This window comes from Eubalaena glacialis, chromosome 19 (genome assembly GCF_028564815.1).
Source record: "Eubalaena glacialis isolate mEubGla1 chromosome 19, mEubGla1.1.hap2.+ XY, whole genome shotgun sequence".
Taxonomy (NCBI): domain Eukaryota; kingdom Metazoa; phylum Chordata; class Mammalia; order Artiodactyla; family Balaenidae; genus Eubalaena; species Eubalaena glacialis.
In genome coordinates, this window is record NC_083734.1 from 44,640,491 (window position 1) to 44,650,814 (window position 10,324).

General features: G+C 57.3%; 1 protein-coding gene across 1 annotated transcript; it reads left to right on the top strand.

Moving 5' to 3' along the window:
- Positions 1 to 977: 977 nt before the first annotated feature.
- NR1D1 (nuclear receptor subfamily 1 group D member 1) lies at positions 978 to 8,458 on the top strand. The gene is made up of 8 exons (XM_061174948.1): positions 978 to 1,638; positions 4,347 to 4,685; positions 4,972 to 5,060; positions 5,158 to 5,302; positions 5,649 to 6,289; positions 6,581 to 6,766; positions 7,279 to 7,489; positions 8,128 to 8,458. Exons 1-8 carry the CDS (start codon positions 1,608 to 1,610, stop codon positions 8,325 to 8,327), a joined length of 1,842 nt encoding a protein of 613 aa, XP_061030931.1. The 5' UTR covers positions 978 to 1,607; the 3' UTR covers positions 8,328 to 8,458.
- The last annotated feature ends 1,866 nt before the right edge of the window (positions 8,459 to 10,324 follow it).

The window sequence follows — 10,324 nt, forward strand, 5'->3', positions numbered from 1 at the left end:
TTTTGCCAATGGGGCAGAGTTGCTCCTCTGAAGGGAGATGCCAGCTGTTTCTAACCCCTGTTCAGCGTTTCACTTCCATGTCGGCCCACCTCCTTGATGGTGGTCAAATGAAACTAGCAATGGATGTCTGACCTTGGGCCAATCACTTCTTCTAAGACTCATTTTCCTCGTCTGTAAAGGAGGGAGGGTTAAGATGGTCTTTGTGTTCCCTTCCGTGGAATCCACGCTACCCTGAAGCACTGAGGGTGGGGATGGGGGTGTCACTCTGCCCCCAAGCCCTGCCTCACCTCTGGCCCCTTTAGGACTTCAAAGCACTTTCACCACAAAGTTCTCCTCCCTTGTCCTTTTTATTTCCTAGACAAAGGGAAATGACTCACCCCAAAGTCACCTTCAGTGGGTGGGGTGGTGTCATACACGAAAACAGGGAGTCCCCAGGGACATCCTCACCACGCCCCCTCCCCCCCCATGGCAACTCCCTTCCCTAGGGGAGTAGAATGGAACAGGGGCCACATTTCCTTTCCATCTCAGGACTTGGCTCTGTAGCAGAAGTTCAGCTTAAGCTCCTGACCGAGGGGATATTCCTACTTGTCATCTCTCTCGTGTCACCAGTAACCTCAAGGCGAAGTCAGTCCTGCAATCACGTGAAGCCCTCACGTTTGCAAGGTTTGTAGAAAGGGGCTGTTAGCTTTGATCTCCCAGGGAGCGGCCAAGCTTGCCAGCCCCTCCCCAGGAATTCACATGCCTCTGCCATACAGGCTTTCCAAACACGCCACCCTGACTCTCAGCGCACTCCACCCCACAAGGCTCTCAGCTCCTCCCCGGTTCCAGCAAGAGCTTTTGCGAGGCAGAAACGGGGAAATATACGCAGTCCGCCCACTTTGCCAATGGACTACATATCCCGACAGCCTTGGCTTTACGCAGGCGCACGGAACTCAACGTGTTTGCTGCTAGAAAAGTGTGTCACTGGGGCACGAGGCGCTCCCTGGGATCACATGGTACCTGCTCCAGTGCCGCGTGCGGCCCGGGAACCCTGGGTTGCTGGCGCCTGCGCAGAGCCCTCTGTCCCAGAGAAAAAGGCTGGGGCAAAAGGCCGTTGAGATTGGCAGAGTGAAATACTGCTGCCGAGGGAACGTAGCAGGGCACACGTCTCGCTTCTTTGCGCCTGGGTGCCCCGTTTCTCCCATCACGTACTTACTTCCTGACTGCAACCTCTCTCCCTCTGGGACTTTTGCACCGGGAGCTCCAGATTCGCTACCCTGCAGCGCTGCGGAGCCTTCAGGCAGTGGCACCCCGGGCACTGCAGAGACCCGACCCTCCTTGCTACCTTCTAGCCAGAACTACTGCAGGCTGATTCCCTCCGCCCCCTTCCCCCACACTCTCTTGCTTTTCCCATGCAAAGCAGACCTCCGTTGCCTCAGCGTCCTACCCTTCTGCAGGGCTGCAGTCGGCCACCCCAAGACCTTGCTGCAGGGTGCCTAGGATCCTTATCGTGAGCCGCGGGGTCCACTCCCCGTCCTCGGTCAGTTCCCAGGGGGCGACAGCGGCAATTGTAATCTCCAGTTTGTGTCAAGGTCCAGTTTGAATGACCGCTGTCAGCTGGTGAAGACATGACGACCCTGGACTCCAACAACAACACAGGTACTAAGATTCCTTTGCTACCATCATTCTTTCTCTGTCACTGTCTCCTCTCCTCCATCTACGCCTTTGTAAGGAACTTTGTAAGGGACTGGAGACTCCCTCGGCCTGGGGATTTGCTAGCGTGATGTGGGCCATAGGCTGGGATTTCCAGAGCGTGTTGTTCGGCCTGGGAATGCGCCCGGAGGCGCCCCACCATCACCCCTCAGAGCCCCGCTCTTTAGCCTGAAGGACTCGGATCGCGGGGAAGGAGGAAATAGAGAGCGGGTACGTGTGGTGAGATGAACAGTTTACAGGAACTGGGAGTTTTGGAGCAGTGCCCCGAAACGCCCCCATCTGTCCACCCCCTGCAGCTGTGGCATGCCTGGACTTCTCGGAAGGAGGACCCCCTCCTTCCAATCTTCCTCTTCCCTTAGTTCCTGCAGGCTCGAGGGAACTCGAGAAGCAGTGGGGCGATCTGGGTTCCAGGCAGGAGGGACTGGGGGAATGGGTCGGATCTCACTGGTGAATCCTCAGTAGGGAGCGGCACTTGAGGAGCCCCACGAGTGGTGCTCTGCCCCAGGAAGGACACCCAGAGCGCCCCGGCAGCCCGGAGCGCTCACATGGCTGCGGAGCCGGGCCCACGTGCTGCGTTTGTTTTCATTCTGCAGAAGCCGTGGCCGCCACCCCATTGGTGGTTGCCTCCCGGCCCCGTTACATAATGAGCTCCGCCCCCCGTTGCCCCGGCAACGCGTGTACCCTTCTCTCCTCCCCTTAGTAGTCCTGACCCAGCTGGCGTGAGGGGCCCAGCCCTAGACTGGGACCCCGGACGCCGAGGAGGGGCGGGACGGGGGGCGGGGCTGCTGCTCCCAATTGACGGGAAGCGGAGAGGGCGGAACCTCGGGTTCTGGGGTTCCTCGTTGGGGAGCCACGTGCAAGAGGCACACGTGGAGCCGGGACGTGAGGCCGGCTGAGGGCCCGGCTCCCGCCCCGCCCCGCCGAGATCTGGGTGAAGCTGGGCTGACTCACCGCCCCCGCCTGCCTCCTTTTCCTGTCCGCCTGCCCGGCCCCCTCCTCCTTCCCCATAACCGATGCAGAGTAAGACAGAGCCATCCCTGACCTCTCGTGGCCTCATGTTTACACTCCTCAAGGGGACCTCACATCTAGCCACCCTTCTCCTCACTCTTTTCCTCTTTATTCTCTTTGCACCTACCTCACCATACTGCCTTTAGACTCAGCTTCTCCCGATTACAAATTCTTTCTGTTCCCCAAGCATCTCGTTTCTTAGTCCTGCAAACACTGTCTTACGCCTACTCCCACCACACAAGAAGCAGTTTGTCTCCTAAGGACTTCCCTCAAAACAACTACATCCCAGAAACATAGCTGAAAGGATATTAAGTCTCTTTCATCTTTTTTTTTCACAGAAAGGAAAACTGGGACCCAGAGAGGGGAGTTGATTTTCTCTGGGTCACAAATCAAGTTGGTGGTGATAGATCCAGATATAAAACTAGACTCTCTTGAGTGTGCCCCACACTTCCAGGTGGAAGTCTCTTCGGATGAGTCTTACTACTCTTTGGGGGATGGCTGAACTGGGTCAGGTTCATTTACCACCAAATAAATATCCCGTTCCCCCACCTCAGCCCTGAAACTGTAGGAGCTGATCTATTGTGCAATTATTTTACAGGGAACTCAGTTCACCCTGACCAACCTTGAGCTATTTTAGGGTTGCTCTGCCCAGCTTAGTGTGTGTCAGTGGGTGAGCAAGACATGTGCCTCTGTAGACACGGTGGCATGCCCTGTGTCGGCTCACACGTGTCCTGGGATCCTCCCTCCTCCCACCCCATCCATGGCAGGCCATGCGAGGTACTTGGCAAAGGTGTGGCAGGCAGGTCACCTTTTTCTCCTGCTAATGCAATGGGAACACAGCCACCTGGTTGGCAATATAACTAGAGGGCCAAAGTCCCTGAATGGCCAGAGAGCCAAGGTCATTGTCACCAGGCAGAGAGATCTAGAAGGGGGAATTCCAAAGCCTTAGGCTGGACAGTTTGTCCTTCACTTCCAACTCCTGCAACTCATACTGTTAAGCCCTTCCTGGATTCAGGGATAGAGTCCACTCTGACTCTTGATCTTGAAGGCCAGGGGAACAGTACCTTTGGAGAATACGTCTTCCAGTTTTGAGGGAATGTGATTGTTTTACTCTTGTAAGACCCCCACTCTCCTCAATGTTGGCTAGCTGCCCCTCCATGGTCTCATCCCTGGAATGGTCTTGGTATGAAAATCAGCAGCTGGTTTTTTTTTTTTTTTGAAGCCTGGGCATTATGAATGGTTTTCAGCTGCTCATCCCATCCCGAGGTCAGCTGCTGACAATTAAGTCATTAGCTGCGGTTGATATTCTAAAGGAAGGCATCCAGGGCGGGGGTGGGGGGTTGGTACATATGTGAGATACTCACAGAGCATCACAGAGGTCATGCCTCTAGAGAGGTACCTCACACGCCAGGCAGAAGCTGAATGTACCTGCCAAGAGTTGCGGTGGTTTGTTGGCCATGTCTGGTATGTGTTGGGGAGTTGCTTATTGTGGCTCTTCTGGGGACTCCAAGATTAGGTGTTTCACATGGTTAACTTCTGGGTATCCAACAGTGTTTTGGGAGGCAGCTGAGGGATGGGCAGAGTGGTGACCTAGGACCAAAGATATATGGTGGTTGACACGCCTTTCCCTTGGGTTCTCCTGCCAGGTGGCGTCATCACCTACATCGGCTCCAGCGGCTCCTCCCCAAACCGCACCAGCCCCGAGTCCCTCTACAGTGACAGCTCGAATGGCAGCTTCCAGTCCCTGACCCAAGGCTGTCCCACCTACTTCCCACCATCACCCACTGGCTCCCTCACCCAGGACCCAGCTCGCTCCTTTGGGAGCACTCCACCCAGCTTGGGTGACGATGGTTCCCCTTCTTCTTCATCTTCCTCATTGTCGTCCTCCTCCTCCTTCTATAACGGGAGCCCCCCCAGGGGTCTACAAGTGGCCCTGGAAGACAGCAACCGAGTGTCCCCCAGCAAGAGCACCAGCAACATCACCAGTGAGTAAATTTCCAGCCGATTTGGGGGGAAGGGAAGGTGTCCCGGCTGAGGTGGGGAGTTGACATTCATGTAACACAGTTATTCCCAGGACCTACGCTGGCCTCAGGGATTTCTCCTAGAGTTGCACCAGCTGCTGTCAGCCCTGTCTGCTCATTCGAGTGCCCCCTAGATACTGAAGCTCCTCCTCAGTTCCCCCCCCCGCCCAATCTCCAGCTCAGAAAACCTCCAGCTCTCTGGCCACTCAGAAACCTGCCCTGTTCACCCACTGCCCCTCTCTTCCCGCAGAGCTGAATGGCATGGTGCTACTGTGTAAGGTGTGTGGGGACGTGGCCTCGGGCTTCCACTATGGCGTGCATGCCTGTGAGGGCTGCAAGGTGAGGCAGGGTGTGGGTAAGGGCAGGTGACCCTCTCCCACAGGACACATAGGCCTGGCCTAGACGGAGATGCTCACTAGCTGCCCCTGCTCCACAGGGCTTTTTCCGTCGGAGCATCCAGCAGAACATCCAGTACAAAAGGTGTCTGAAAAATGAGAACTGCTCCATCGTCCGCATCAATCGTAACCGCTGCCAGCAGTGTCGCTTCAAGAAGTGTCTCTCCGTGGGCATGTCTCGAGATGGTGAGGCAGCACCGTGCCCACGAGCTTCCCCTCGCCCTCCCCCTTTCTTCCACTCGGAAGTTTCTGAATTAATCCCTCCCTTAAAAAGGCCCAATACTAGGCATCTCATTTGCATAGGGGATGCCCACATTTCACCGGGTCTGAGGTAAAGACACACATCTTTCCCATTAGTCCCTCTGGTCACCTCTTACCGTAATTCCTACTTGGAAAACCCCCTCGATGGGTGTGGCCTTGTGGGTTTTATGTGGAACCCCAAGCCCTAAGGGGCTTGCCCTTTCAGGAGGAAGGAAGAGAAGCATGTGAGTGTGTATGAGAACTTCCTGACACTGCTCTCATCCTGTCACAGCTGTGCGTTTTGGGCGCATCCCCAAACGAGAGAAGCAGCGGATGCTGGCTGAGATGCAGAGTGCCATGAACCTGGCCAACAACCAGCTAAGCAGCCAGTGCCCGCTGGAGACCCCGCCCACCCAGCACCCCACCCCAAGCCCCATGGGCCCCTCACCACCCCCAGCCCCTGCCCCCTCACCCTTGGTGGGCTTCTCCCAGTTCCCACAACAGCTGACGCCTCCCCGATCCCCAAGTCCTGAGCCCACAGTGGAGGATGTGATATCCCAGGTAGCCCGGGCCCACCGAGAGATCTTCACCTACGCCCATGACAAGCTGGGCACCTCACCTGGCAACTTAAATGCCAACCATGCCTCGGGCAACCCTCCAGCCACCACCCCACATCACTGGGAAAGTCAGGGCTGCCCGCCTGCCCCCAATGACAACATCATGGCCGCCCAGCGTCATAATGAGGCCCTGAACAGTTTACGCCAGGCTCCCTCCTCTTACCCTCCCACCTGGCCCCCTGGCCCTGCCCATCACAGCTGCCACCAGCCAAACAGCAATGGGCACCATCTGTGCCCCACCCACGTGTACCCAGCCCCAGAAGGCGAAGCACCTGCCAACAGTCTGCGGCAGGGCAACTCCAAGAACGTTCTGCTGGTGAGGGCATTGGGGGTGAAGTGGGCATGGGACTGGGGAGACTGGATTTAGCACAGGGCCACTGGGTGTGCCTGAAGGCTAGGTGCAGGGAGGATGCTCAGCCCTGTAGGAAGGGCTCTGCCTGGGAATCCCTGATCTCCACCTGGCACCTGATTGCTACGTTACCTGAAAGACCCATCCTCCAAGGCCACAACTCTAACCCAAGCAGAATCTGGGGCCCAGCACTGCTGGGGAAGCCTATCTGAGGCAGCCTGACTGATACTCCCCTCCCCAAATTCTTTCCTCTTCCAGGCATGTCCCATGAACATGTACCCGCACGGACGCAGTGGGCGAACTGTGCAGGAGATCTGGGAGGATTTCTCCATGAGCTTCACGCCCGCTGTGAGGGAGGTGGTAGAGTTTGCCAAGCACATCCCTGGCTTCCGTGATCTTTCTCAGCACGACCAGGTCACCCTGCTTAAGGCTGGCACCTTTGAGGTGAGTGACCCTTTGTGCTCCCTGCTCTTGACCTTGGGAAGGATCCAGCAGAAAGGGTGTCTGGGGTGGGCAGGGGCTCTGAAACCTTACTCGTGACGGATGAAGGAAGGGGCAGAATCCCCCCCAGTCCTGCCTATGGATGGCTGGGACTTCTGTCATCTCAGCTGGGGTCTAATTACATCCTACTACCCTAAAATAACACTTTAGGGTACAGCGCTATTCCCGTTCTAGGCATGAGTAAATTAACTTTGGTGAAGTGCCTTGCCCAAGGTCACAGGGAGTGACAAGGTTGAGACTCAGATTCAGGCTGGATTCCAAAGCCAGTGGGATGTTCCCCATCCTAACACCTGGCACCGCCCCCCCCCCCGCCCCCGCGTCATTGCTCACTCAGAAACTAGCCCCAGTCTTGACTGGGAAATCTAAGGCAGCACCAGTAACCCTTTCACAAAACTTTAGGGGCAACTTGGCAATTGCTCCTCCCACTCCACCCAGGATGACTGTCCCTGCTTTAGGTGCTGATGGTACGCTTTGCGTCGCTGTTCAATGTGAAGGACCAGACAGTGATGTTTCTGAGCCGCACCACCTACAGCCTGCAGGAGCTCGGCGCTATGGGCATGGGAGACCTGCTCAATGCCATGTTCGATTTCAGCGAGAAGCTCAACTCCCTGGCGCTTACCGAGGAGGAGCTGGGCCTCTTCACCGCGGTGGTGCTCGTCTCTGCAGGTAGGTCAGGCTCTCGCCTGAGCCTGACCCCGGGAGGAGGCGGACGCAGTTCGATTCAACACACCTTTTATGGAGTACCTACTCTAGGCCAGGCCCTGCACCCGGGCACTGGGGATACAGACATGATTCAGACACAGTCTAGCTCAGGAGACAGACTCATGCCCGACTAATTATAAAACAGTGAGATAAGTGTCACAGTAGAAGCATGAACCAAGGGCTTTGGAAGCACACACAACTATTTCTGCCTGGGGAGCTGGGGAAGGAGGTGACACTTGAGTGGGGCCTCAAAGGACAAGTAAAGATACTGCCAGGCAGAGAGAGGGGGAAGGGCATCCCAGGCAGAGGGAACTACAGAACAAAAAGCAAGGGAGCCTGGGCGTGTTTGGCCTGTTCAGGGAAGGAGAGCGGCCTGGTGGGGTGGGAGGGGGCCAGCCCTGCTGAGCCTGGGCTCCCAGATCGCAGGCACCTCCTGCTCTTGGAGAGGGAGTCATGTTCCCCCTCCTCCTCCTTCCCCATCGGCCCTCTGAGGGGCTTCGGGGAGAGGCCGCATGGCCAACGCCGCGTCCTCGCAGGCCTCCGGGTCCTCCTCGTCAGAGGAGCTCAGGGAGCCTGCCTCACTGCCGTCGTCTTCCCCACAGACCGCTCGGGCATGGAGAATTCCGCTTCGGTGGAGCAGCTCCAGGAGACGCTGCTGCGGGCTCTTCGGGCTCTGGTGCTGAAGAACCGGCCCTCGGAGACTTCCCGCTTCACCAAGCTGCTGCTCAAGCTGCCGGACCTGCGGACCCTGAACAACATGCATTCCGAGAAGCTGCTGTCCTTCCGGGTGGACGCCCAGTGACCCGCCCGGCCGGCCTTCTGCCGCTGCCCCCTTGTACAGAATCGAACTCTGCACTTCTCTCTCCTTTACGAGACGAAAAGGAAAAGCAAACCAGAATCTTATTTATATTGTTATAAAATATTCCAAGATGAGCCTCTGGCCCCCCGAGCCTTCTTGTAAATACCTGCCTCCCTCCCCCATCACTGAACCTCCCCGGCCTCCCCTATTTAAACCACTCTCTCCCCCCCTCTTACTCTCTAGCCCCCCGATTTGTTCTATTCCTGTCTCAAATCCAGTAGTTCACAGCTGAGCTGGCTTCTGTGGTGTGTGCTCGTTCTGGGGGGTGGGGCGGAAACGTGGCCAAGGCTGGGGGCACACCTCTCCATCTGGTCAGTTTGTGGGGTGGGTCCTCTGGCCAGCAGATGGGAGGATACAGGGAAACAGCACACAAGTCTAAGGGGGGGGTGCCCAAGGGGATTATTTTCATCATATATTTATTACATAAATATATAGTAAAATAGACGAGCAACAATTACCATAAAAATATCTTTCTTTAAAATCCTGACCCAAAACACAACGGGGTGAAAAATCGCACATAACAGACATACTGATTGTCAACGTGGGGCAGGAGTAGGAGCCCCCCAAGTCACCCCTACTGGCCCCACTCCTCCCTGGGGAAGGGACCTACCTCCTTCCCTGTTTCTGGCCACAGCCCCCCTCCCCCCACCCCAGCACCAGCTTCTCATACATTCAGTAGCGCCTGCAAGGAAGTGTCCCCCTCCTCCCACCCAGGAGTTCCCAGGGCAGGAATTACTGTCCCCCTTATGGACGGTGTCTGTGTCACACGCCCTGCCCTCTCCCAGCCCTGTAGACCCGCCACCAGGGGAAGGGGTAGGGGCTCCTCCTCCCCCACCCTCCCCAAGTCTGAGCAGGGAGGAGGCTGGATGAGGTATGTGTGTTATGAGTGATGGGAGGGGGAATACTGAGATGGAGAGGCGGGTGGTGGGGGCGGGGTAGTGGTCATGGCTCTGGCACCCCCTTGTCCTGGCCTGGCACCCTCCTCCTAGTCCCAGCAGCCCCTCCTCCCACCAACACTGCACCTGCTGCCCCACTCTGCCTGCCCTAGTGCCCCGGGCCAATACTAGGGGAGGCACGCTAAGCACCCACATCAAGGCCATCCCCCTCATTAGCACCAATGGCCCCCAGGAGAGGGCCCTGTCCCTCACTTCCAAAGCAGGGACTGGGACAGCTGCCTCTCTAGAGCAGGTGCGTGGCACTCCTGAGTCCCCCCGGCTCCTCCCCCACCACGTGTACTTGCTCACACATTCACGCAGAGAAACGCACACATACACCCCACGTCACTGAGAGTGGGGGGAGGGGTCGGGGGTTACGGGGAAGAGTGGGGGGAGGAGTGGGGGATCACAGCTCATATGATTGGGGAGGGGGAGGGGGGATTTCCCAAGTGCCTGTAAGAGGCCAAGCCTCTTGAAGGCCTTTTCTCCACCATGGGCATGGCTGAGAATGGGAACGGAGGGGTGGAGGTGGGGATGGAGGGATGGGGAGACGGCAGACAGGTCAGGAATTCCACTGGGCCCCCAGGGGGTGGGAGGAGGGTACAAGAGGGCTTATCCATGGGACTGGAGTAATAACAGGAATCAGTACCCCAGGAGAGAGAGAGGGTAGAGACGGACAAGGACAGCACGGGCAGCCCACGAGCCCAAGGGGGGCGGGGCAGGCACATGCACAGGTGATAGCAGATGCTCTTCTAGGCCCTCCAGCCCTGTCGGAACACCTGAACAGTGGGGGAAGGACATGCCCTGATGGGCAGCATAGCATTGCCTTCCCGTGTGTGTGTGTGTGTGTGTGTGTGTGTGTGTGTGTGTGTGTGTGTGAGAGAAGGGGGCTGTGGCAGGCTGAGGGTCAGGGTGGGGTGGCAGGTTCCCCACTGCTTAAGACATTTTTGCCCCAATAGTGCAAAGCGCAGGAAGCCCTGGCACCCCTCCCCCCGCCCCCTGCCC